This window comes from Rhinolophus sinicus, chromosome 2 (assembly GCF_057876585.1).
Source record: "Rhinolophus sinicus isolate RSI-liver-muscle chromosome 2, RSI-T2T, whole genome shotgun sequence".
NCBI classification, from domain to species: Eukaryota; Metazoa; Chordata; class Mammalia; order Chiroptera; family Rhinolophidae; genus Rhinolophus; species Rhinolophus sinicus.
In genome coordinates, this window is record NC_142502.1 from 62,087,648 (window position 1) to 62,115,478 (window position 27,831).

At 44.1% G+C, this 27,831-nt stretch overlaps 1 protein-coding gene across 1 annotated transcript; it reads left to right on the forward strand.

Annotated features, from left to right (window-relative positions):
- Positions 1–261: 261 nt before the first annotated feature.
- On the forward strand, positions 262–27,317 carry GABRR1 (gamma-aminobutyric acid type A receptor subunit rho1). Its single transcript, XM_019743314.3, has 9 exons — positions 262–383; positions 12,212–12,318; positions 14,068–14,135; positions 15,575–15,798; positions 19,315–19,397; positions 21,993–22,133; positions 24,113–24,265; positions 25,636–25,832; positions 26,739–27,317. The coding sequence occupies exons 1-9, from the start codon at positions 262–264 to the stop codon at positions 27,030–27,032; spliced, it is 1,389 nt and encodes a 462-aa protein (XP_019598873.3). The 3' UTR covers positions 27,033–27,317.
- Positions 27,318–27,831: the final 514 nt, after the last annotated feature.

A 27,831-nucleotide genomic window follows, 5' to 3' on the forward strand; every position in this document is an offset into this window, starting at 1 on the left:
AACACGGTAATTGTTTGACAGGGACGCAGGACTTCAACCTCAGTTCAGAAAATCCCTGGCATCTGACGTAGGAGGATTTATAGGTTTAGTGGAAATTGCTTTCTCCGGCTCTTCAGATTACATACCGTGAATTGTTGTTGTTTTTTTGCATGAGTAAACATCCTTCTAATAATGAACAGACCAGTGATATCTTAAGAGAGAAAAAGAACAGCCTTTTCCTTTTTGCTGTTTCTTGAGAGAACTGTTTGGATTTGGAAACTCATGTTGGCTGTCCAGAATATGAGAATTGGCATCTTCCTTTTGTGGTGGGGATGGGTTTGGGCCACTGAAAGCAGAGTGCACTGGAGAGGAAGAGAAATCCACGAGATGTCTAAGAAAGGCAGGTGAGTGGACATTGAAGCATAGAGGATTTAGGGAAGAAGGTGTGCAAAGCAAGCTTATGGTGGGTTGTTCTAGAATCATTCCCAGCTTGTAATGTTTATGTGGATGCCTTTTTCCTCCTTTTCCCTTTGTTCTCCTGCTTCTTCCCTTTTAGGAAGTTAGAATTATGTTCTTTGTAAATGTTTTTAGATCAGATACAGTGCTATTATTGCATATTCTTAAATCTTTTACGAATTGTCCTAGGTGAAAGATAGATTCTGGAAAAAAGACTACAGTATATGCATATTTTACAAAAAATTAAAGGCAATTATTTGATGTCTACATCCTAGGTTGAAATAAATCTGCAAATTCTCAAGTAACCAGTGGGACCTCTAATTAGTGAGAATGATTCTTTAGTTCTAATTATTTCTGCTATATTTGTGGGTCCTTAATTAAAAATATTTTAAAAGAAAACAAAGCAGCTTTCTTTGAGCTACATGGCTAGAATTATCATTAGATTGTCCCCTACTCATAAATTGGGAGGATGCAGGGAAGGACCTGCCAGCAGACCAACTGCTTGCCTGTTGCCAACATCATACGTGCTGCTCTGACCGTAGCAGCGGGTGAGCAAGGAGCGTAGACAGAGCCAGACTGGCACTTCGGCAATCGGACTCACTCAGGCGGCTCTGATGACAACACTGGAAATGTAAGTGAACACCTGCACACTTGCTTACCCAACATTCATCAATAAAGTAGGACACTTGGAGAAAACCTAATCCAGCATTCTTTCTTTACTGATGAGGAAATGGAGGCAGTAAGGGCATTCTTGACTTGGCATTCTTTATAAGCCTTAGGTCCAAATTGAGCTACAGCTTTCTTTATTTCTGGATGTAAATATGGGTAGAGGTTGGAAATATCAATTAATATGAAAGGAAATCCAGCTTTCTGGAGTTTGGGGCTAGTGGAAGTCTTGGGTGCCCCACTCCTGGGTCTAAGACAGCCCTCCACACATGGGCCAGCTATGGTTCACAGCACTTGTTTGGGGCGCTTGTAGCAACATCACAAAACTAGGGGCTGAAACATCTAGTGGTTGTGGTGAGTCCCGGACACAGAGAGAGACTGCTGTGCACACGCCACATGGCCTGTTTCTGTCAGAGTCAGACGTTGCTTGGGAAAAGTGGAATTTGGGGAGCAGTGCAGCCATAGAGATTATTTAAACCAACTGTGCTCATGAGGATTAAAAACAACAGCAATAACCTCCATTGGTTGTCATAAAAAATTTCTCAGTCTCTCTCCTAAGCCAGAGTTAGAGAGGCCACCTCGTGGTAATTACCAATGATGGAGAAAAGTCCCAGAAAGTGAAACAGATTTTCTTTAAAAAATGACTTAAAGGAACTTTCACTTTTTATATGACCGTTATTTAAATTTTTAAAAAATTGGAAAAGAGTTTTAAAAACATATTTAAAAAATCACGCATAATCCCCAAACCTCGAAATTACCTTAACATTTTTTGTATATTTTCTTCCAGTCTTTTTTTTCTAAGCATATGTTGAATATTAATTAGCTTGGGATTATTCTGTGCATATAGTTTTATAAACTTATTGTATTTAATATGATTTTTTAAACACATTTACTTAATTGAAGTCTATATAATTATCATTGGAATGGCTGCATATAATGTATAATATACATAATAATGTACAGTGTACCACCATTTAAGCATTTCCTTTATTTTATGGACATTTAGTTTCTTCCTTTCTTATTATAAATATTTGGTATGAATGTCTTTGTACAGGAGAATATATGTCTAGTCTACATACACACTTACTTAACTAGGATAAACTCCGGGAGGTGTACACAAATGGCACAAGAATGCTTAAAGCTCTCGATATATTTGGCAGATTGCTTTCCAGAACAGTGGACTCAACTTATGCCCCCACTAGACAGGTTAAGTTTTATTTTTAGGTAGCCTAAACTTTTCAAGGGCTCATTTAATTTTATCCAGATTCTAACCTCATCAGCTGCTGGTAATTTGTATCCAAGCTCCTTTTCATGGTTAATACTAATAAAATGGGAAGCAAGGAGAACACCTGGGTGTAATCGGGATGAGGCGAGTGAGGTGCCTATAGTGTAAAACGTAAGGTTCTTGCACAGCTTGAGAGTCTGTATGTACTTAAATTTTGCACCTCTCTTGCCTCATTCTAGTCGCTGCTCTGGCAAATAATTCATTTGTTTTTCCCAAGATCTCCACAGGAGGAACACTGAGGTGGGACCCCCTTCACAAATCATCCTGGGTACAGATCATAATGCCAGGGCATTGGGCAGTGTTTCTAGAATGAATCAATACTTCAGGTCTCTCTCTCCCTCCTCCCTGAAAGAATAGAGACATAACCTGTCTATACCAAAAGCTCCTGGACAAATGCCAGTTCATCCCTTAGGAGAGCACACTGATCCTACCAGAAGCTGGAAGTACCATTATCATACCTGCTTTACCATGCTAAATAATTCAAATTTATTCTGAAGATAGAGAAGATCTAAATAGTTTCAGCTCATTTCCATTTTGGAGCGATCACACTGGTGGCAGTATGGTGGAAGGGTGGGAAGGGTGCTAGAGGGGAGACAGAGAAAGTAATCCAGAGTCTATGCCTTCGACCAGAGCAGAGATGGTGGAAGCCTGAACTAGGACATTAGTGGGGTGAACAGGAATGGAGGAGTTAGAATTATAGAATGAGATTGCATGACAGTCCAGTATGTTTTTGGGTTGTATGACTGGGTAGAGGGGGATGTCAGGAAAAGGAGAGCAGAAGGAAGAGCAGGTTTGGGGAAAAGATGATGGCTGAGTATGAGCTTGAAAGCTACCGAAAGATAGTTGTCCAGTGAGACTATAGGTCTCAGCTCTGCAGGGAAATCAGGCCTGGAGATACAAAGGGAGTCCTCATAGATGGAGGTGGGCGAGGTGACCCAAAGACAGCATGTAGCATGGAATAAGGACGAGATCAAGGACAGAACCTTGGGGAAGAACAACATTTAAAGAGAAGCTAGAGGAAGAGGACTCGGTGAAGGAAGCTGGCAATGAGAGACCAGAGAAACACGTGTACAACTGGAACAGTGAGGTATCAAAGATGCTAAGAGAGCCATTTATTTGACAGTTATCAAATTCTTGTTATAAGGCCAGCTCGACGGTGGGCAATGGGTGTTTCATCAACGATGAAATCAGATATACCTTTGCCCTCAAGTGGGTTACAGACTAGAGAGGCATTCCAGTGAGGTGTCAAAGGTTTCCAGATTGAGGGAGTGATGCACAGGGTCAGATCACACAAAGGTAAAAATCACTTTTTTTTTACCTTGGGATGAGAAGTGAGCCCTAGATACACCAGCTAAGAGCCATGGAAGACCTCAGCGTGAAGAGACAGTGGCAGTGGACTGAAGAGAGGAGAGGAGAAAATCGAGTGAATGTAGATAACTCATGCGAGAAATTTGGCTGTGATTGAAAGACCGGGTGAAGGTGAGGGAGAGACAGGCAACAACTTCTAGGCTAGAAGAGACCTCAGTGGGCTCAAGTGATGAAGCACAGAAGCCAGGCCAAAGGCAAAAATGATGCATGAGATACTGCTTTCAAATCTCTTTCCTGACAAAGTGAAAGACATTGGATTGTGATTGCACTAAACACCTTGGAATTTGGTTTTCTCTTAAGTTAGTAAGAGAAGTTGTCCCATCATTTTCCACATAGTTTGTTTGAACTTTGAATCTCCACTTTGTGCTTCTTGTTCTTGTGTAATTATGACCTGCCACTGATCCTGACAGTTTCCGGAGTCTCTGCCTGTGCTGCTCCCTACGCTTATAACGCTCTTCCCTTGCCTCTTTCTCTGGTTCATTTGTTTCCTCCTCTAATACATAGAAGATATGTCACCTTCTCTGAGGAGCCTTCCTTGGCCCTCTTCCACCCCCCTGCATCTCAAGTCTTAATGAGGTGACTTTTTCTCAGCTTCCACAGTGCACACTCACTCACACACAGCCCGTGCTGGTGGGTCTGTGTGGAAACTGACACCGTATTTGTGGGGCTCTGTGAGCCGACTGACCCTTTCCACCTTGCCGTCTACTGACAGGACTAGAGCTATAAAGTACCTCTAGCATCTCAGGAATGCTGCCTTCTGGAGCAGACTTGAAAAGTCTCAAAGCTGCCCCATGGCCCAATCCCTTATTTCACAGGAGAAGAAACAGACTTGGAGAGAAGAGAAATGGTCTCTCATCATCGGTCAGAAAAGCTGGGGCTTAAGGCAGCATGCCAGGTGTCCTGGCCACACTAGGTCACTGCCTCAAAGAACAGTACAGAACAGCAGAGTGTACAAATGTCACAGCAGCATTACTCATGGTGGAGAAACTCGAGACGAGTCCTATGTTCAACCTTAGGTAAGCAGCAGAGCAAATTCAGCTGGTGTGGCCCAGGCCTCTTGTCTGACCTCCCAGCTTCCACACTGGCCTCCTTGCTGTCCCTCCAGCAGACCAGCAAGTCCCACCTCATAGGCTTTGTCCGCGCTGTGCCTCTGCCCGCAGTACTCGTTTCCCATCAGCCGGTCATTCTCTCACTTTCTTCAGGCCTCTGCTTGATTGTCACTCTCTCAGAGCAGTGTTCCCTGGCCACCTATATAAAATAAATGCCTCGGGACCCACTCCCCAACCCCTTACCCACTTATCATCATAGTCCTGAATTTATGTCCCCATAAGGTAAGATGGAGCCCTGGGTGTGTGTCTGTGAGGATTTCCTTTGGAGTTTTGGCGCGGGCATAAACAGTTACAGGCAACCCCAAGAATCTGTTATCAAAGCTCCCATGGCAGAGGCGACAGTGGGGGAAAGACGGGCTCCAGACCATAAGAAGGCCTGGCTTTGGGACGTGGCACTGCTGCATTTGGACATGTCACTGGACAGCTTCAAGTCTGTTTCTTCTGTAGAGAGGAGTAATTATGTCTGTCAGCTCAGAGTTATCATAAGGATTGTGTGAGCCAACGTATGTACAAGTGCTTTGACTATTGTAAACCATTGAGTTGCTGGGCCTGCCTCACTTATGCCATCATAGGACGGGCACAGATAGGAAATGGCCATGCAGACTCTCATCCACCAGGACCCCCTAGGGCTTGCCTCTTCTTTGGGGACAGTTATACTAGGCACACCAGCCAGTGACACCCCCTGATCTGCCAACCGGGATGCCCCACAAGGACGTCTTGCTCTGTCTGAACTCACGCTGGTTTAATGCTTTTGACATGAACACAGTAAGGTTCCTCAGTTGTCTTTGTAATGAAAGTTCTAGAACATGATCAGAAATCAATCTGGAGCTGAACTTCAGCAGTTTCCATGATACTCTTTTTTCTTCTTTGTGAGTATCAGGAAAACATTGTCCCATCTCCAGTTTTCTAGCCTTTCCCCTCTATTCCAGGGTTTCTCTGCTGCAGGATCCTGAAATTTCTTGATCTGTAATTCATCTGGGTCTGTAGACTTTAGTACCATTTAAAAACAAACAAACAAACAAAAAAAGAAAACCTTAGAACCGTGGCTCTTGATATTTGCTGAGGAGGTCTGAAAGCTGGGTGGGCTCCCACCATTGGTCTAGGGTGTGGCCTGGGAGTTTGTAAGCTTCTCGGGTGATCTCAATGTAAAATCAAGGCTGAGAAATACTGAATAAGATTATCTCGTGCTATCATTTTTACTACACTGGGCAGCAACTAATTATTTTCACCCTTCCCTTCCCAATTTGAAGACCGTTCTCTCGGATGGAGAACATAAAAATAAAATTGGATTCTGCTAGCAGAATCTCAGCCTTATTATACTTGTTTGTTAGCATTGCCCCATCTTCTCCAGGCAGTGTATTTCCTTCTACTGACTCTCCTGGCTCAGAACACAACTTTGAAGAATTCTGCTTGTCTTGAGCACTTTTCTGGAGTCTTGCCTCATTTAGGTTGGCCTCGTTGGCACATTTCTTATGGGCCCATTAAACTTTTGGAATACACTTTTGGGTTTGTACTTCTCCTTCCATATTTTGTACACACCTCTGTAAAATCTGAGCTCTGCACAATTCTAGAAGCTGGGGCTAGAGAAATGCAGAAGATGGAGTCCCTCCTTCATGGAGCTCACAGTGAAGTGAGTGAGATGGTCAGAAAACCCTGGCCACACAGACTGGTGCATGTTCTAATGATGGCGAGTGACAAACAGGAGTATTGACTTTATTGGGAAGTAGGGAAGCCCTGGAATTCTTCCAGGAGAACATAATTATCGATCTGGGAGTGCAAAGCATTGTCTGGGTAAGAAAGGATATGAAGAATGGTGGACAGGACCTTCCAGACAGACGGGAAAGCAGAGAAAAGGCACAGAAGTATAACTAGCAACTGCAAGTGGGAGGCAGAGTGGGAGCTGAGGCGGCAGGGAGGAGCCTTAGTATGTGCCTTTATTTGCCCAGCTTCTATGGGCTTTGCTTTGAGGGTGAAGGGTTTTAAGAGGGGAAGTGGCATGAGTGTGCTTTTCATTCCATGGTGTTGGTGTGATGGTTGGATGATTAGAGTGAGACCGAGGTGAAGAAGCCTGCTGCCTCCCATGTGAGAAATAATGCTGCATAAGGCAGAGGCAGTGGGAATGGAGAGGCCAGGACGCAGAGAACGATTTTGGGGAGGAGGTTCAGCCAAGATTGGCTGACTGACTGGTGTGGGCAGGTCCCAGGGGGTCTGTTCAGGGTCTTTGTGCACATTAGGAAAGGGCTTCCCCTGTGAATAGATACACCTCCAAGCAGTGGGACTGGGGCTGGACATTCCCACCTGTCCTCGGTGGGCCTGGATGAGGATGTGAGAGGGAGGAGTCGAGGATGACATTGGCGTTTTAGACTGTATACACGGATTTCTCTCCTTGGCTATTACACATGCCAAGAAAGCAAGATCATTTCATTAGCTAGTTCTGGCTTCCTTGTCAAATTCAGTTCTCTTCTCAGAGACGAAATAATCAGCAAAGTAAAGTATAACTCATCAGGTGCTCTGCTGTTAGCTGAATGAGCTTTCTGGCAGACCCCTGGCTCATCACAGGCCCACATCTGCGCTCTATCTAACCTCTGACAAAATTCCGAAAGGCTTTGGGAAAACATCGTCCACATACAAACTGACTAGGAACTACAAAAAGGAATCAAGAAGTACCACAGGTCAGAACTTTTCATTCTCTCCAAGAGGACAGACCGAAAATGCGTGTTCAAAAAATGTACACCATTTGTTCAGTCCACAAAGCTGTCTCAAATGTCATCTTATATCATCATAGCTTGGGATATGTCTATATCTTTTTCAATAACTTCCGAGGGACTCATTCAATACATGAACTCATTTAATAAGTGAGTGGACACCAATTTTGTGCAAGGGCCATGATAGCTTCTATGTGAGGGGAAAGGTAAGCTTAGACCTTCCACAGCTAATGCAAATTCCAAGCTATGGGAGCCAAATTTTCCAAAAAGACACAGTGGCGAACCTTGCTTGCAACACTTAGAGCCAGGCCCTTTGGGGTTGACTCCTGGCTCCATCCATTTTCCAGGTTATTCAAACCCTTTGTGTCTTAGTTTGCTTGTGTATAAAATGGGGATAATGGTAAGGCCTACCTCAAAGGGTTGTTATGAGGACTAACCCCAGTTAATACATTTAATATTAGTTAGCACTGTACCTGGCAAATAGTAAGTACTTGAGCAGTGTTAGTAGCTCCTATTATTTACTGTGTGTTATGCTTCATTTCAAGATTAATAATTATATCTCTAGCTAGTAGAAAGATTCTAATGACATGAAAAATATTTCATGATACATTGTAACTTGAGTTTAAAAGCAAGTTACAATGGCATTTCTCTCTCTCTCTCTCTCTCTCTCTCTCTCTCTCTCTCTCTCTCTCCCTGTAACAATAAATACAGGATGGCACAGGTTATTTCTGAATGGTTTTCATCCTCTCCTTTATGTTTAGATCTATTTTCCAAAATTTTTAAGTTATTTAAAAATACTAAACAACAATAATGACAAAGAGTTTATGTATCCTGTTTATCAGTCTTTTCTTGGCTCGAGTCTAAGGTTCATGAAGGCAAACGTAGTGGTATCTCAGAATCTGACAAACCCCCCTTTAGTCAGTGTGCAGGTCTGTTTCAGGCTGGCCCCCAACCACAATAAGAACTGGGCCAAGCTCGGTTTCCATTCCAACCCCCTCTTTCAGTCCCTCCTGCTTCCCTATTCAGGCGTCCATTCATTCCTTCATTCATTCAACAAATATGTTGATTCCTTCCTTCATTCAACTAATACATGTTAAGAGTCCTCGGGGGTGTAGCACTGTGCAAGGTGCTGAAGATGAAGGGCTCTGTCCTCCGGGATTTGTGGCCTCATCCTGCCCCTGCTGACCATCAATTGTGACGGCTCGTAGCTCCAAGAGCAGCCCTCCCTTTCATCTTAGCTCTTCCCCTTTCCTGGACCCACTCCTGCAGAGCCCACACTTGCTCCTGCTCCACTTTGCTACAGATAATGTAATCCCTGTGCATCAGTCAAGTCTTGGCAGAAACCAGCATTGCACGCCAAAGGGCTTAAGCAATAACTGAATAAAGAGACTACTCACAGAGCTGGGCAGGATTCAGGAACCCAACCAGGTGTGCCAGTGCCCTCAAGGACCGGGAACAGCAGGAAGTCATGACTACCCATAGGCCTGAAGGGGAAATAGTGTTATTGGAGCTTATTTTGAAGTACGACCAGTATGATATCTGTAATGACAGAGCAACACAGACATTGCTATCCCCTGGCACTGAAGCAGGGAGAGAAGGAGAAATAAACCCTCTGCCCTCTCATCTCCTGCCAGTGCCCATTTGGCTGCATACATAAGCCACAGGGCAAGGATATCCAGGTGATACAGTCCCCCTGGCAATATGTTATTCTCCATACTAACAGTTTCATGATAGATCCAAGTGAAGAATGGCATCGATTTCAGGCCTGAGTAGACCAAAGGGGGAGATATTTTAGGTCAGACCTCTTCAAATCAGGCCTAAGTAATTAATCCTCCAATCCCTGCTGCTGTGGGTACTGGGGAAATGCTCATCAAAAGACTAAATGAATGCGTTGCCGCTTCATAGATTTTTTTTTTTCCTTGCACATTTTATTCTGGTTAGATTTGAAGCAAATCTGAAGGGTGAGGGGTGCTTGGTTGATTTGAGTACCTAGACTATCTCTAGCACGCCTTTATTTTTAATTTTCATAGTAAGCCCCAAAGATAGAGACCAAGAAGCACCCCAAGTTGCCCACAGCGAGGCAGACATGGCCATGGGCACACGTATACCATGCTGAAGATGTCTCTTCCCCGTGTCTCAGCTCCAGGGATTTTCAGCAGTGCCCCTCCCCCTGACCAAGAAGCAGGAAGCAGAGGGTAGGGCGAGCCTGAAAGGAGAACATGGGAGGGGGCTCCTGGCTTCAGCTGGGAGAGAGAGAGAGGATGTGGGGGGCAATGGGGATTGGCTTTCCTCCTCTCGAAGTCCCTACCTTCTTCCTTCCTTACATCAGTAAGCCTGTAGTAGCTCGTCCAGGTTCTCTAACTCAGATGCTTTCCCTGGGCCACTTCCTATGCTGTGAGCACAGTAATTTCCTTACTTTAGGAGGAAACTTCCTGGTCGGCTCAGTAATGACCGTGGTTCCTTCTGTTTGTTACCACTTTAGAGTTTGAAAAGTGCTGCCACACTATCTCATTTACTCTTCACATCCCTTGTCCTGTCACAGAGCTTTACCTTTTATCAGTTGAAGTAGCAGGAGTCTTGAGTCTACAAATTGCCTAAAAAGGCACAGAGCAGGCAGGGTCACGTGGAAGTCGCAGCCTTGTTTTTCTGTCTCTCAGTCACATTTTTCTCCCACAATGATAAAGGGTTTCTCCAAAAAAGATGGCAAAGGACTTACAAATGAACTGAGCTAGTTATAAGGTAGGAAACTGTGTGTATTGAGGATAAAATGCATCAGGTAAGTGGTTCTCAAAGTGTTGTCTCCCAACCAGCAGCATCAGAGGCATCTGGGAACTTATTAGAGATGCAAATTCTGAATCAGCATCAGACCTCCTGAAATCAGAAACTTCCGGGGGCGCGGGGAGGGGGGGAAGGGAAGTTTAAGAATCTAGGGCTGAACAAAGCCACCAGGTGATGCTGATGGAGGCCAAAGTCTGGGCACTGTTGTATCTAGGGGAAAGGAAGTGTGTGTGTGTGTGTGTGTGTGTGTGTGTGTGTGTGTGTGTGTGTGATGGTGGTGGTGGTGGCGGTGGCAGTGGAGGTACCCTGGAGAGAACACACACCTGGTGTGAGCATAAGGAGAAGCTGGGAAGGTAGTAAATGGTTTCTGTGGATTCTACAGCTGGTGCTGATGGGTAAGTGAAGAGTGTTCAGGGCCTCCTCTGCAGCATTGTTTGTAATAGCAAAAGAGTGGAGGCAACTCAAATGTCCACCAATAGAGAACTGGTCACATGAGTTACAGTGCATCCATGTGATGAAACACTATGTAGTGTAAAAAAGAATAAGAGGCTTGCAATACTTTGATGTGATAAAAAATCCAAGGTATAATTAATGAAGAGAAAAAGAGTTTACATAGTATATTAACTTTGTGTATAAAAATAGACCTTTTGTGACAACATGGATGACAAACACAGTATAATCTCACTTATGTGTGGAATCGAAAAATAAATGAACTCTGATACAGAGAACAGATTGGTTAATGCCAGAGGCAGGCGTTAGGGAGGAGGTGAAATGGGTAAAGGGGATCAAAAGGTACAAACTTTCAGTTATAAGATAAATAAATACTGGGAATATAATGTACAGCATGGTGACTATATTTAATAATACAGTATTGTACATTTGAAAGTGGCTAAGAGGGTAGTTCTTAAAAGTTCTCATCACAAGGAAAAAATTGTAACTATGTGAGGTGATGGATGCTAACTAAACTTATTGTGGTAATAATTTTGCAGTATATACACATACCAAATTATCATGTTGTATACCTAAAATTAATACAATGTTATGTATCAACTATCTCTCAATAAAACTGGGGAAAAATAGAAGAACTAAATATATGTTTGTACTTACTTGTACGTACAAGAACTCTGGACAGACAGACAAGAAACCAATAAGAGAGGTGCCTGTGGATGGGAGATTGGGGTAAATGGAGGCAGAGGTGGGAGGCCAACATTTCACTGCATTTCCTTTTTTAAAAATTGTCAAACTTTGCAAATATATTACCTATTTAGAAACAGTGAAAATAAATTAAAATGGCCCTAAGTGCAATTCAGAAGCAGAAGCACAAAAGCTGCCTCCCAAGGAGCCAGGATGGTTGACATTTGACCTAAGGGTAAGAGTTCATCCTCCCTCTACAGGATGGGCCAACAGAGGTCAAGGGTGCCAGGCTCAGCCCATACTCACTGCCCCTCTCCCAGCTAAAATCCTCTCAAAATGGCCAAGGAGCTTTGGGGGAGCTTGGAGTTATTAATAACGACCAGCAATTCTCAGCCTTTGTTACACATTAAAATCATCTAGGAAGCTTTAAAAAATACTAATGTCCAAGCCTCAGTCCCAGACTGCTCAAATCAGCAAGTCTGAGGAGGGGCCTAGAAACCTGTATTTTTAAAGCTCCTCAGACATGGTTCTAAACCACTGTCTTAGACGTTCTGGGTCAGTTCATTTATCCAGAAAGCTGGAGAAAGTAAAAGAGGATATCCAGTAGCTTAAAAGAAGAAATAACACGTTCCATCAAAACTGTCAAGATCAAGTCTGAATGCAAATGTTTGTTTTTTTTAAAATCTCATTTAATTAAAATACGTAATCAACCAATTTTTCCCCCTGGGCAGCCCAATTCTGAAACGAAGCCCTGACATCACCAAATCGCCTCTGACAAAGTCAGAGCAGCTTCTGCGGATAGATGACCATGATTTCAGCATGAGGCCTGGCTTTGGAGGTATGAAATGAGAACTCACAGGAGTTGTCTTCTTTCTTCAGGTCTGTCTGTCTGTCTGTGAGCAGAAACCAACTAGCTTTGCTCTCCCCTGCTCAGGTTTGCCTCAGTTGTCCTTGGTGAACAAGCCACCGAGCCCACAGCATCTTCTGAGCATCTGCCGTGCCCAGCCCTGCCGGGGCTCTCAGGAGGTGCCCGCTGGTCAGTGGCCAGGCCAGACCAGCTGAGTTATCTTCAGGCCATTGCTCCTGACAAAGATGGTACAGGGTCAGTGAGGCCAGCAGCTGGCTGTCAGAGGGGCAAGGGGAAGATAGAGCAGCTGCAGCCCAAAGCTGCCTCCTGAAAATGTTCTGAAATAACAACCTTGAGCTAAATTAGTTCTCATCTGGGAGCTGGTATACAGAACCCTGGGTACATATCTGAGGACAGAGTGTGGTCTGCTGGGTTTCATTAAATGAAAATAGCCTGAGAAAATAATCATTTAGCACAGAGGGATGCCAATGACCTTTGAAGCTGAGCCGGCAGCTGCCAGATTTCAGCCCTCTTACTGTCAAGTAGGGTTTTTGTCCTTATGTTTTTTCTTTTTTCTGGGGCAAGATATTTATTTTAGAAATCATTCTCATGTCTTTTATTCCCTCCCGTCACCTTCACCCAAAGAATAAACAGATTGTAGAAGGGAGACTCTATCCAGCCCATAATCTGCTGCTGTTGGATCCAAGCCCACTTTTTCACTCCACGATGATCTGAGTCTGCTTCCTGCCTTCCCTACGTACCTGAAAGCAGGGAGGAAAAGGGGCAGCAATTTACTCCCTTTAGGATGTTTTGTTTTTTCACCTTTATGAATATTAAGTTTTTGTGGCCTAGAAATGCCAAAAAAAATGTGATGGTTTTAAGGCCACCCTGGTGTTTCATGTCCCTCCTGGAAACTACTCTGCTGTGGGGCAAAGATGCAGATCTGTGGGCTTGGCAAATCATCGAAGGATGACTTTGGTTATGGGTGTCAAGCAATGCTTTTCTCATGGCCAGACAGACACTTTGGCTTCCATGGTGAAAGAGGGTGCAAAACCAGGAGGAAAATATAAGAAGTAAAGTGGAGGATCTCGTGCTAAGAAGTAACTCCTTAGATCACATCGAGTTCTGATCAACTTTGACCTCGGTCTTTATTGTACCTTTAGATGAGCATGTATAACCAAAGAGGAATGCTACATATTAACCTCATTGTTTCAAAGTTTTTTTGTTTTTTTTTAACCTCTACTGGAATATTCCTAGGAGCCAACCTACCGTGTTTCCCCAAAAATAAGACCTAGTTGGACAATCAACTCTAATGCATCTTTTGGAAAAAAATTAATATAAGACCTGGTATTATATTATATTATATTATATTACATTACATTACATTACATTACATTACATTACATTACATTACATTACATTATATTATATTATATTATATTATATTATATTAAAGACCAGGTCTTATATTATAGTAAAATAAGACCGGGTCTTATATTAATTTTTGTTCCAAAAGACGCGTTAGAGCTGATTGTCCGGGTAGATCTTATTTTCAGGGAAACACGATATGATTCCACCCTTTTATCTGTCTGGTTTGACTTCATCTTGGCATGCAAGAACACCAAACCTCCAAATCTGACATAACACTGAGGTTCCAGGGGAAATGCTCCTATGTCTCTCTCTTCCATAGTAAAAGTTCAAGTAAAATGAATAAATGTTCTTGCCATGCCCTGTCCGCAGGCCCAGCCATTCCTGTGGGTGTGGATGTGCAGGTGGAGAGCTTGGACAGTATCTCAGAGGTCGACATGGTAGGTGTTTCTCTTGCCGGGGCTGTGGGCAGGGGAATCTACACAGGGCCTGGCTGGGCCAGAGCTCTGCACACCAGAATTTACTGGGTCTCACACCTCCCTGGGCAATGGGCAGTCCCACACTAATGTCACAGATGGCTCAAGGAAGTGAAGACACTTGCCAAAAGCCACCCAATTGGTATGAGACAGAGCCAGATGACAAAGTTGATCTTCCCTCTCCAGGGACCCGGCTCTTGGCATAGGGATGAGTTCTCTGGCAAAGGCTCTCAGACATAAACAGCAGGGTCCAGGTAGCCAGGCACATCCTACTACGGCAGATTTTGTGTGGCTGGGGAAATGCAAGTGAAGCAGAAGTGTTTCCCCACCACCACCACACTTTTTTTTCCTTTTTAGAGGGTTTAGATTAAAAAATGAAACATTCTAGAACCGCTTGACTTTTAGCACTTTTTAGGGCCTTATCTTAGTTTGGTTTCCCCAAGAAGCAGACCTGAGACAGCATTCTAGCATGGGGAGTTTATTTGGGAGGCGAGCCCAGGAAACACAAGAGAGTGGGGTGGTGAGAGAGGGAAGGGAAGGGAGCAAAAAGCGCTATGCCATCAAACCAGTTACTACTGGGGTAAGAGACACTGTCCCATTGTGTTAACTCTGGGAGACAGTGCAGAACACACTTCCGGGTTATCCCAATCGAGGAGCCAGGGAGCTGCAGCACTTATCCATCTGCCTCACTCCCCAATTCCACTCTCTGGGTGACGGCTGCTTCAAGAGGCATTAACTCTTGGGTACCTCCAGCTTGCCCTGTGTGTGGATGTAACCCAGGAGCTCGACTCCTGGCAGCTTCTTGGATTTGGTGAGGCCGAAAAAAGACAACGGAGCCATAAGGGGTTCATATCACAGGCATATTCTCGAGGGCGGTCAGTCGAGACACAGGAACAGCACCTATGCCTGCTGGGGCAGCCCTGACTGTTAAATAGCATGCAGCACAAAGGTGGCTTACAGCCAGCTGGTTGGGGGCGGGGGGCGGCAGATGGTCTGAATGGGCATGGGAATAAGCCGAGCCAGTAGTTTCTCACAGGAACCTATTCCCATGGGAGGCCAAGAGCCTGGCTCTACCACTCTCCTAGCACTTTTCCAACAGTGGGCCTAGGAGCTGTCAGACAGAGGGTCACAGTGCTGGCAGTAGCAGCCTTCTCAGTGCAGAGATGAATGCCAGGGGATGAGGAGGGGCTCAGGGACACCTTTCTGAGGAGACCTCATGCTGAGTTCTTCCCCTGCAGTGTCCTCTTCCTTCTGCTGCAGCAAACCCCAGGGACTAGAAGCAAGACCTCACAGGGCTCAGTTTCGTTTGCCAGCCAGGTGATGGCACCGCGAGAATAGAGAATGTCTTGATGACACCCAGGGGTCTCAGTGTGTGAGGTTCCTCTCTTCCCCTCTGCCCCTAGGACTTCACGATGACCCTCTACCTGAGGCACTACTGGAAGGATGAGAGGCTGTCCTTCCCCAGCACCAACAACCTCAGCATGACGTTTGACGGCCGGCTGGTGAAGAAGATCTGGGTCCCTGACATGTTTTTTGTGCACTCCAAGCGCTCCTTCATCCACGACACTACCACAGATAACGTCATGCTGAGAGTCCAGCCCGATGGGAAAGTGCTCTACAGCCTGAGGTAAGACTCTCCTTAGCTCTCCCTCTCGGCCTTTTTTACCTGCAGTGTTCTTTGACACCTGAAGCATGGGAATAAAGGCAAATCACTCATCTTAACCAAGAAAAGTACTGGCTCCACAACGATTATTTTCCTTTTAGCTCTGAATAGCTAGCTTCTAACTTTTCAACACCGAGGAAAACAAACTATACACATAAGTAAAAATTGTAAAGAATTATTCCATCTTGAAAATACACTTGGGGAAATTTCTCAAGCTGATAGGATTTATGCCCTATCCTGTATGTTATATTTCAATTGAAAAACTTTACAATAATAAAAGTTATTTCTCTAGTAGAAATCAGAGAAATAGATAAAACATTCTTCCCAAAGACTTCCCTCCTTGGATCTCTTTGACTCCCATTTGTTGGGTACACTTTAGAACTTTTACATGTAATGGCAATAGACGACACACTTTTAGGTTTTATCTGCTTTCTTAAGTCTAGACCATCAGCAAAACGATCAAGCCCTGATTTGTAGTATTTGCCAATTTCTGTAGTGTAAATACACCACATCATAGCTGATTTCCAGCTACCAACCTGATGTCTCTAAATGCAGAGTTGGGAAGAAATGGGTGGTAGTTCACACACCACTAGATGGTATTTCCACCATATAAATGTAGTAGATATAGGTAACTTCAGGAGTATAGATAATAGTAAAATAATTAGCAAGTGGTTTTGAGTAGTTACTACTTTTATTTTTAAGGTAACATTTAATTTTTAGTTTATATAATTTAATTTTTAATAATGGCTATGTTTAACAACAAGCTTGCAAACTTCCTGAGAGTCTATCAGTCAGTTCTCATGAGCCGGTGGATGTCTCATCCAGATCACCACTGGATATGACCACGAGGGGAAGAACCTCCTCTGTCAAAAGTCATCAGTGAATCTCCTCGTGCCTAAAAACAGATGATTGATTTTTTTATTGCAAATAAAATCATGGGTTTGTTTGATTTAACAGGACAAAAAAACAAGGCCTAAGTTACTGAGGACTACCACTTCGAGATTTAGTTTGGGGAAAACATGGATTAGCTCAGTATCATCAACTCTGTCAGCAACAGGTTAACTCTTAAAGTACGTGCTAATATACTATCCTCCTACCTCATCGACTCAGTGATTCCGTCAACAGAATACATTTTTATTTAGACCATTCTGGGTGCCAGGGTGGCTCTCAGTGTTGTGTAAATGAAAGCCCTGCCAGGTCCTGTCTTAAGCTCTGGGGACATGAGATGAAATGATATGTCACTGCCCTTAGTGTGACTTCAGGCAGGAGACAGAGATGGAACCAAATTATTAGAATGCAAATAAAGATATGGACCCCCTGAAGCAGGTGGGGGGGGGCAGGGAGGGACAGATAACAGGATGGCGATTGAAGTTTCCTAGGCACCAAGATAAAATAAGTGAATTCATAAATGAGATACTCCATCACACTAGGCAGATTTTATTAAGGAAATGTTGAAAAACTAGTTCCATGGCTCTTGAACTCCCACTCAACTTCAAGATATGAAAAGTCAATGTTTGTGGAAGGAAAAAAGATTTGTGAGATTTTTCTTGAGAGAGAGCTGTGGGGAAGCCATGAGTGGGCCTGCACTGGGACCACTCAGAGAGCTTGCGACATGTGTGCCTACCCCTGGGGGACACTGCATAGTTAGAAGGCTAGCGTAGAACTGTCTGACTAGCCCAGGGGCAGAGCTAGGAGAAGTGGGGTCAGTCTTTACTCCCAGTGTTATTGGGAACAGTTAAGTGTGTGTGGAATGGAATGTGGATGGGACAACCAAGAGCTGGGGTGGGGAATGGCTGCTAGAAAACGAAGGTGCCCAGCAGTGGGAACGAAGAACTCGGGAAAGAAAATACCAGCTTCAACCATGTGGCAGGTTTAGAGATTGTGAAGTCACCTAGCCAAAGACCAATCCTGCCCCTGCCTCCTTCTCTCTTCTCACTTTTACCCACGCAGGAAGTGATCAGAGATGGGCAGAAACTGACCACTTAGATGCCAACTCTGTACCTTAGCTGGGAGGAACAGCAGAAATCTCAATTTGAATGAAGCTTGAAGTGTTGATTAATACCTGGTACATGAGAGTAAGCAGAAAAATCACAGAACCTGCCAAGTCTCCAAGGAAGACAAGGGAGGATCCCCCAATGAATCAATTTAAAGGGAACTGGGAAAACAAAAACAGACATGGGTTAGACTACACCACACACCATGCTCGTTCAATGTGTGGGTTACAGGTGGAAAAGCATCAAATCAGGGTGCAAAGAACTAGTCTGATGACCCTCCACCCCCAACACAACCTGTTTATCAGGATTTCCAGGGGAGACAAGACTACCTAGCTGCTAGCAAAATGAAATCCCTCCCGGAACACAAGCACTTCACACCAAATGGAATGGGGAAAATAAGACAAATATTTGGATAACTCAGTTTCAAAGAACTTAGCTTTTTTTCCTTGAAATTTCCATTCAAATGAAAATTTTGAGATTTTTTTTTTTTGTCATGAATTCCCCATATAATTTCCACAAGTTATACACAGCCATATTTTTTTTTTGTATGGTGGAAGAAAAAATAGTATGTTCAATATCAGCCAGTGACTGTTAGTCAGGCCTTGCCGTGAGATTCCCCACTGGATGGGAGATCTTTCTTCTATGACTGATGATCTGTATTCATTTATTCTTTGATGCAGAAGCCTATTTTTCTGTCGACTCTGAAACAAAACTATTAGATGCCAGCTACTTCTTATATGTTGGTGCAATAAGATCTTTTTTCGTCACTATGATCTCCATGGAATTATCTACTAAAAACACCTATGTCCACTATCATATTATTATCAATATAAAAATATCAACATTATTTTAAAAGTGCTGAATTTGGCAACTGGCATTAAGTACTTCATTAATACTATTTCTGAAGCATTATACAAATATTGAATATCAATATAATCAATAAAAGAACAGAAGAACTTGAGTTTATCTAAAACAGGAGAACAACACAGGTATACCTAGGAGATAATTGCGAGTTCGGTTCCAGACCACCACAATAAAGCTAGTTGTAATCTCTTTGCCAATGGAAGGTCTTGCCTTCAATTCATAAAAAACACATCAGTGGAGCGCAATAAATTTGAAGCACAATAAAATGAGATATGTCTATATGGTCTTATGGTTTCTTTTAAGAAACGATACCATATGAGGTTTTATTTCACATTGTTATATATTGACTGAAACCATTGCTTCTTTAAAATGCTCAAACGTGATGGGAATTAGTAGAGGCATTCTATTTGCTTCACACCGACGCAGGTTAAACATAAATACTTAAGAGTACTCCAATAAGTGTATCACTCATAAACTACTCATCTAAATCCTAACACATTGCTTATGTTATAAGAAGGACGTACTTGTATTGGAAGGAAGCAGAGGCCTTTTCTGTTTGTTTCAGCATTTTGCATGTGTGTTTTGCATCCTCTGAAAACTTGGATTTTGTCTGGGTTTCTAGGGTTACAGTGACTGCAATGTGCAACATGGACTTCAGCCGATTTCCCCTGGACACACAAACGTGCTCGCTTGAAATTGAAAGCTGTGAGTAGACTCGTGCCAGACAACAACACACAGCTCCTAAGTAATTCTGAACACCTCTCAGTCTCAGCAGCAGGAGCAGTGCCTGCTCCTTATTCACGATGATGCTTTGAAAGTGATGTCTTAGATTGAAGCTAAAAGTCAAAGGTAAATGTTTTCAATCAGAACAGATTTGGGACTGAAACCTTCTATTCCCGTAATGGACCCTTTTAGTGCCCTGTGGCAATGGTTTTAAATTTACTTCTGTGGAACCTGGGGGTTTTGAAGAGTTTTCCAGGGTCGTCGCTCAGGGAGCGATGTAGAGGGCTCTGCAAACGCAGGTCTCCCTCCCTCCAAGTACCCAGCCCAACACTAACATGTACACACAGTCCTCCCAGAGAGCTTGGTTTTGATCTGTTTTGTTGCTCTTCTGAATATGATTTTGTTGAAGAGAGGATTTTCTGGCAAAAACCAGTTTGGCAACAATCGCCCAGGGAGCTGCCCCAGTGAGTTCAGCTGGTGGTGGAGACACTCAGGAACAACTGAGGGACCCCAGGAAACGTGCACACACAGAAGGCCGGGGAAAGCTAAACTCCAGGCCCCAATAAGAGCAAGGCAAAGGTAATGCCAGGGCCTCGTGTTCACATCTCGAGCTCTCCACGCACCTGCTCCATTCTCCAATCTCTGCCCAAATGCCTCCTGTAATGGGCAGTCTGGACTCCCAACTGCAACTCGTACACTCCTCCCGAACCAGCACACCCACTGGCCCTTCCCGGCCATGTCACAGTCCTAATGAGCAATCTCATTGGCACCTTTGCCAGCCCGCCTGGGCTTGTGTTGGTGGATCAGGTGTCTCCTGGCTCCAATCATGTAGGGCCGAGCAGCGCAGGGGTGTTGACCCCATAGGTAGCAGGGCCAAATGGACAGCTCTGCAGGGCACTGAATGTGGGAAAAGGGCGTCATAAAACCCAGGACTGGGGAGGCCGGTGGCTCAGTTCATTAGAGCGCAAGCTCTTAACAACAGGGTTGCCAGTTCGATTCCCACATGGACCAGTGAGTTGCACGCTCCACAACTAGGTTGAAGGACAATGACTTGGAGCTCATGGGCCCTGGAAAAACACTGTGCCCCAATATTTCCCAATAAAAAATATATATGTATTTAAAAAATCCCAAAAAGCAAAAAACTCAGGACTAAGGGAGTGACTACCTACTGCAACTGCACAGGATTTACCTGCTCTGTCATCTAATCCTCACAGGAGCCATGGGAGAGGGTTATTGTTATCTCCATATACAGAAGAGGGATGTAACTTGCCTGAGAACAGTGCTAAGAAGGACTAAGCTTGTTGGCTCCCACAGCCTGTTTTCCTCAGTACACACAGGCAGCTCCATCCGGAATGTGGCTTCTCCCTGCTTGTAGCAGTAGTCAGGATTCCACCAGAGAAGCAGAACCATAGGAGACACATAGTCAGAGATTTACTGCAAGGAATTGGCTTATGTGAGCATGGGGGCTGGTGAGGCGAGTCCAACATCTGCAGGATAGGCCGTCAAGGAGGGTAGGCTGGGAGCTCTGGGCAGGAGCTGACCCTGCAGTTCACAGGTGGAATTCTTCCTCCTTGGGGAACATCAGGTCTGCTCTTAAGGCCTTTCAGCTGGACCAGGCCCACCCAGATTATCCTGGACCATCGCCTTTACTTACAGTGAACTGGTTGTAGATGTCACCTCTACAAAGCATCTTCTCAGCAACACCTGGATTAGTGCTTAATTGAATAACTGGATACTATAGCCTAGCCCACGTGAACACATAAAACCAACCATCACACAGATCAAGGGTTAGAAATAGAATAAAGAGAGGAATAAAATAGATCAGGAAGAGGCCCGGAAAAGAGCTGTTTACACATGCACAGACTGGACTGGCATCTCTGTTAGGTTTTACCTCAGTTCTGCCCAGGCAGCAGGTAGGTTTGTCCAGCTGGAATCAGCAGTATGCTCACCTAAAGTGCCGGGGGCGGGGCGGGAGGGTCGTAGCATCAGAGAGAGTGATCCTCATGGGGGAATCACTTTGATTTTTCCCTGGGGAAGAGCAACTGGAGGCCCACAGAGAAGGGACTTGTTCTTCCTCCACTTCTTTCTAGGTCCTTTCTTGCTAAAATGCAGCCCTTATTGCCTAAGAGTCTTTGAAGGTATTCACCATCAGTGGTCATCACTATGCTTTGCAATAAGAAAGAAAAGGTCTAAATTAGGGCTAAATTACCCTGGTTTAAAAGACTGAACCATATACAGTTTTGCCACTTTTTAACCATTTCTGATCTACAAAAACAGCAATTTCACTTGGTTTAACCTAATGCATGACAGACTGAATTGCAGGGTGAGCCCTTTTGCAGGAATTATGAACATTGAGGCTTGGGAGCTTTGCTCTGATGACTTCTGGAAGACTGGGGAGAATTAGATTTGTCGTTGTGGATTTTGTTTTGCCTTGTGTAGACTATGATTTGTTTACTCAAATAATCGATTACAATCGCAGTCGTTTGTGTGGGAGATTGGAGGCAGCTTCCACAGAGCTGCAGAGACAAGCCTGGCTCCCCACTGCCACATGCCTGATGCTATCTCCCGTCTTTTCAGATGCCTATACAGAAGATGACCTCATGCTCTACTGGAAAAAGGGCAACGACTCCTTAAAGACTGACGAGCGCATCTCGCTCTCCCAGTTCCTCATTCAAGAGTTCCATACCACCACTAAACTGGCCTTCTACAGCAGCACAGGTGGGCATGGGCGGTGCTAGCCTGGCTGTGGTGAGTCATCCTCTGTTTTAGGAAAGGTGTGAATTGGTTGTCAAGTGAGCAGAGCCTGTGCTGCTGGATTAGACACCAAAGCTGAGAATCCCAAATCTGGTCTAGAGGATGATGTGGAGGTGGGTTCTTGGTCCCAAAGTATCAGAAGTGATAACCCAGAATATATCAGTAAGGACTGAAACATAAGCCACGCGAGGAGGTTTGTCTGAGGCAATCACATCGCCAGTTTAGCAGCAGGCATCTCACCCTTGATGTGATTAGCAGAGCCCCCTCCTCTACAGGTAAGAAACAACCCAATTTAAGGTCTGTCTGTTTCCATTCACATTCTCTCTGCTTCAGCCAGCCCCTCTGGGTGTGCTCCACTCTTAGGCCTTCCCCTCTTACTACACTGCTTGCACAGGCTCTCCTTATGACCTTCTCGTGAGCCTTGGTACGGGAACTACTTGTCATTTTCCTGTGGGCAGTGCCATTGCTTTTTGAACCAAGGGTCCTGACAGGCTTGCGGCCTGCTGAGGGCGTGTCTTCCTCCCGGCAGCTGAGGTTAACAGCTGAGGTTCACTCTCTCCCACCCTTGCCTGTTTCTTGACTAATCCCTTTTCAAGGTGATTTTGCTCAAATCCTTATGCAATCTGTCGCTAAAACACTGTCTGATTGACTGCACAGGAAGTGCAACATTTTAAGGCTTTCTAATCTAGAACAGAGGGCACTTATTTGCTTCCAGCACATCATGACAATCCAGCACATCTTATCATCTGTGTATATTACCTATGAATCTTGGTTCTTTGGGGGACACCCATTCCTTTGACCCTTAGCATTCTGATATTCGTTTCCTCTTGTCTTAGTCTGTTTGGGGTGTGATAACCAAATATCATAGACTGGGTGACTGCTAAACAACAGAAATGTATTTCTCATGGTTCTGGAGGCTGGGAAGTCCAAGATCAAAGTGCTGGCAGATTCGGTGTCTGATGAGAACCTGCTCCCTAGTTCATAGACACCACCTTCTGGCTGTGCCCTCACATGGTGGAAGGGATGAGGGAGCTCCCTGGGCCTCTTTTATATGAGTGCAAATCCCATTCCTGCGGCCTCCACCTTTGTGACCTAATCACCTCCCAAAGGCCCCACCTCCCAACATCTTAGGGATTCGTTTCAACATATGGATACTGGGGGGATACAAACATTCAGTCTATAGCACCTATCGTCTATAGCAATCACTTTCTGGAACTGTTATAATTATAACCATTGCATTATAATTGGCCAGGATGCCAAGTTTTCAAGTTAATGTTGCCAAGTCCCCATTTTATTTTCAGTCCTCCTCAGCTCAAGCTTATCCTGCCTTTTCCTTTTCCTTTCATTGTTCTTCCATTTCAACCCCTCCGTGAAATTTTTCCCTTGTAAAGCACACAAAGGCCAAGCTGAAGCATAGCCGGACCTGTGATTGTTCTCTCCGTTCCTAAATGCAATGTTGTAGTTAGCTTGATATTTTAACTTAAAACTCCTTTTTCTGCATAAAGAAATCCAAAGGGGGTTGTTTGAATCCGTGCCTTTCAAACTTGAATATGAATCATCTGAGGACTGTTGTTAAAAGGGGATTCTGATTCAGTAGGTCTGGGTGCGAGGACCAAGAGTCTGCATTTCTAAGCTCCTAGGTGATGATGACACTGCTGGGTCCTGTCCCATAGTTTGAGTAACAAGAGTCTTAAGTGACCTTCTCAAGGGGTTCCCTTTTTGTACAGAAAAGGGGTCAAAGATTTCTTGAGATGGATTCACCCATGTGGTGTAGGCATCCTGTAACCACTTTGTCCCGTGGTTTTTCTTACCTCTACTTTGTAAAGGTATAATAAGGTTCCAGTGAAGTGTCTAAGGCATTTCTGACCCCTTGAATTACGTTTGTTTTATGAAGGAACTGAGTCGCTATGGCGTGTGCTGTCTTTTCTTCCTGTGCCCCCCAGGCTGGTACAACCGTCTGTACATTAACTTCACGCTGCGTCGCCACATCTTCTTCTTCTTGCTTCAAACCTATTTCCCTGCCACCCTGATGGTCATGCTGTCCTGGGTGTCCTTCTGGATCGATCGCAGAGCTGTGCCTGCCAGAGTCCCCTTAGGTAAGGAACATTTTAAGTGCACATTCCAGGCATATGAAAATACAAGTAATTCTTTCCAGAAAAAAACACTCATTTCAGATTGGTCCTAAACCCCTGTTGGCATTATAGCTTGGAAATACTTCAAGTTATTCATTCACAGCTAAAATGCCATTATTTAAAATCTAGGTAGAAAAAAACTGTACCCAGTTCCCCACAGGTGCCCATGCAAACAGCCCACCTTTAGTCTTGTTGGAGCTGCCTTCTGGGGTGGGTGATCCTGGTTCGTGGGGGCTCTCTCTGCCCACTTGCATAAGGAGATTACAGTGTACAACAGGGTTTCTCAAAAGGTTGCCCAAGGGATCTTTGTGACAGATCTCCAATGGAAATTTTAAAAAATGAAGAATCCTGGGTTCCATCTACATGCATAGAATCAGAACCCGGAGAGAGGACAAAGAACCTGCATTTTGAACAAGCTCTCTCATTAATTTGTATACGTATTCAAGTCTGAGAAGCCCTATTCTGAGCATTCCACCAATAGCTATTCACCATCAACTTTATTCCACACTTTAAATATTGCACCCACTCAATCACATGCCACCACTGTGGTTCAGGGGCTTCAAGAGAGAGGGTGACCCACAAGGTTTTAGTGAAACTAGATTGGAGCTGGCCCTTAAGATGACCCTAATCCCCTGTGATTTGGTGTTTGCCAAGCAAATGTTCTAAGCTTAATTTGAAATCCCGAGCAAATTTCCACTGACAGATGCCCTGTCCTTTAACAGTTGTTCCGTAGCTTAGTTACTGTGCTAAATAAATACGTATTCTAGTTTTAAATATCTGTCTCCTATAAATGAGGTTACATGGTCACCTTTGGTAAAATGGGGATTGCTGAATAGGCAGGCAGGTCCACCATGGGGGTGGCTGAGGGTGGTGTCCTGATAGCTGATGAAACAGGCTCCGGGCTGCAGGACTAGATAAGCACAATAAGGACACAAATGTTCAAGTAAACCGTATGAACCTTTTTCTTTTGTAAAGAAGTAGTTTCAAGAAACATACATACTTGCTCATATATGTAATCTTTGTTTTAAACTGAATGGAAATAAATGTCTTACTGTCAAAATGTCTGGGGCTCTCTGTAGAAGGAGAAAGCGATACCGGTGCTATGATGAATATGCAGGCGTATAGAGAGGGAAAGAGTGAGCTTGAGGGTGGAGGAACAGGAGCGGCTTCATAAAAGCTAAATCTTAAAAGATGAGTAGGTATTTGCTAGACAGAGGATGGGATAGAGACATTTTAGGCCAAAGAGCAGGAAGGACCAAGAATGGAGGCATGAAGCCATCCAATGCTTGGTGAAAGACAAATGCGTGCTTATTTCTCACTCTGTTTGTTTGTAGGTATCACCACGGTGCTGACCATGTCCACCATCATCACGGGCGTGAACGCCTCCATGCCCCGCGTCTCCTACATCAAGGCCGTGGACATCTACCTCTGGGTCAGCTTCGTGTTTGTGTTCCTCTCGGTGCTGGAGTACGCGGCTGTCAACTACCTGACCACGGTGCAGGAGCGGAAGGAACGGAAGCTACGGGAGAAGGTGAGTTTTCTATGAACTAAAGCATTCACTCAGGGATACAGCCAGATCGAGCTCTGGATCTTGGGCAGGTCATACCTCCTTTGTAAAATGGGGTAAGAGTGCCCCCTCCTCCACCTACGTTATGGGGTTGGTGTGAAGAACAAATAAAATAATATGTTAAAGCAGTGTGAAGTGTACTCTGGGCTACACTCTTTCACTAATTCAGACATTTATTTAGCACCCACCATATACCAGGAGGTGCTAAGGCAAGTTAACTAATACATAATCCCTTTAATTTTGGTGGTGCTCATAGTTTAGTCATAAAAAGAAATGACAATGCAACATGGTAGAACAAATTGTTTATGAACATAGAGGTGTAACAAAAGAAGCTTCCAGGGAAGTACATCCTTCATTCTAGGCCACTTTTCTTCATGTGTGACCTCAAACATCTCCCATCAGTTTCCAGATTATTTCCCCTTCCACCTGACTTTCCTTTCTTCTTCCTGTCTGCAGCTCAATGGTTATCTCCTGCAGAAAACTCTGACTATATAGTAGTGAACTATCCCCACAATGCCACACCTTTCAAATTCCCCATTCTTCTGTCTCTCAATAATGTTATCTGTAAACATTTTTATCAGGGCTCATATCAGTGGAGAACAAGTCAATTCTCTGATCATGAACATGCTTGTTGGTCTCTGGTATGACATGAAGTTTCCTAAGAGTCATATGTATACTTTAAACAAAAACAAGACCTGCCATTCTTGAGTGTTTACAGTGCCACTACCATTATTTTCCCATCTCCCACCCCTAACTGGGAGTGAAAGAAACTAGGAAAAGGCCACCCCCTCCACCATGCAGTTTCTTTTGAAGGGTTTCTGAGGGATGAAGCTGAGCTCACATCTCAACGTGTGTTTGCTGTGTTCTCAGCTTCCCTCCACCTGTGGGTTACCTCAGCCGCGTGCTGTCATGCAGGATGGCAGCTACAGTGACGTGGAGGTTAATGACCTGGGCAACTACATGCCAGAGAGTGGAGAGAAGCCCGACAGGATGACGGTGCAGCTGACCTTGGCCTCGGAGAGGAACTCCCCCCAGAGAAAGAGTCAGAGGGGCAGCTACGTGAGCATCAGGATAGACACCCACGCCATTGATAAATACTCCAGGATCGTTTTCCCAGCGGCGTACATTTTATTCAATTTAATATACTGGTCGATTTTCTCATAGATGGTTGTGATTCTATAAATTTCACTCTTTTGTGTGTACTACAGAAATACCTGTATGATGAAAAGATTATAATGAAAAAATCTTCTAGTACCCACCCTTGTCCCGCTTTCCAAAACTACATTGACAAGACACTTCCTGGTTTAATTTGCATTTATTAACCATCTATTGTATACACTGCATTATACTATGTCCTGCAGGAATACACTATCAGCATCTGATAGTTGTTTCCAGCATCTCCTGGAAAACCACCCTGCCAGGGTTGTGGGCACACTATAGTTCAACCTCTTTTAGACCGTAGATGCTTAGTCACATGATTTCCTTTGTATCACATGCTTTGAGCTAGGTGGAATTGGGTCGGACTTAAAGTTCATGTGCATGGAACATACGTGCACCTAAAAATACCCACTTTGACCAAAATTCATGCTTCAGTTTAGGGCCTATTACCTATTTTTGATGTACTGCCTGTTTATTTTAATACAAGGCAATACTAATATTTCTATATTTATTTACATCTTATGGTTTACGAGGTTTCACCTCTTCACAAGAAAATGTCTTTGGATTGGTGCAATTGCTTCTGATTTTGGTAGGAATTTCCCTGGTAGGGAAACTTTGCAGATAAGGATATATGCATGCATTTTGTCAGTTTTGTCATTGCGATAACTAGACTAGAAAACTTGTTTAAGTGTTTCCTGTTTTATAATCAGTGCTACTTTGATGCATGTCCTAGTTCAAAGTGAAGTCCTTTCTCAGTAGTGAGATATCTTTACTGAGGAACTTAGACTGATTTTTTTCCTGTATA

Coding starts and splice junctions, on each gene's coding strand:
- GABRR1 (XM_019743314.3), top strand. CDS start 262: ATGTTGGCTGTCCAGAATATGAGAATTGGCATCTTCCTTTTGTGGTGG. Junction 24,266..25,635: donor GCCTGCCAGAGTCCCCTTAG/GTAAGGAACATT, acceptor GTTTGTTTGTAG/GTATCACCACGGTGCTGACC. Junction 25,833..26,738: donor AACGGAAGCTACGGGAGAAG/GTGAGTTTTCTA, acceptor CTGTGTTCTCAG/CTTCCCTCCACCTGTGGGTT.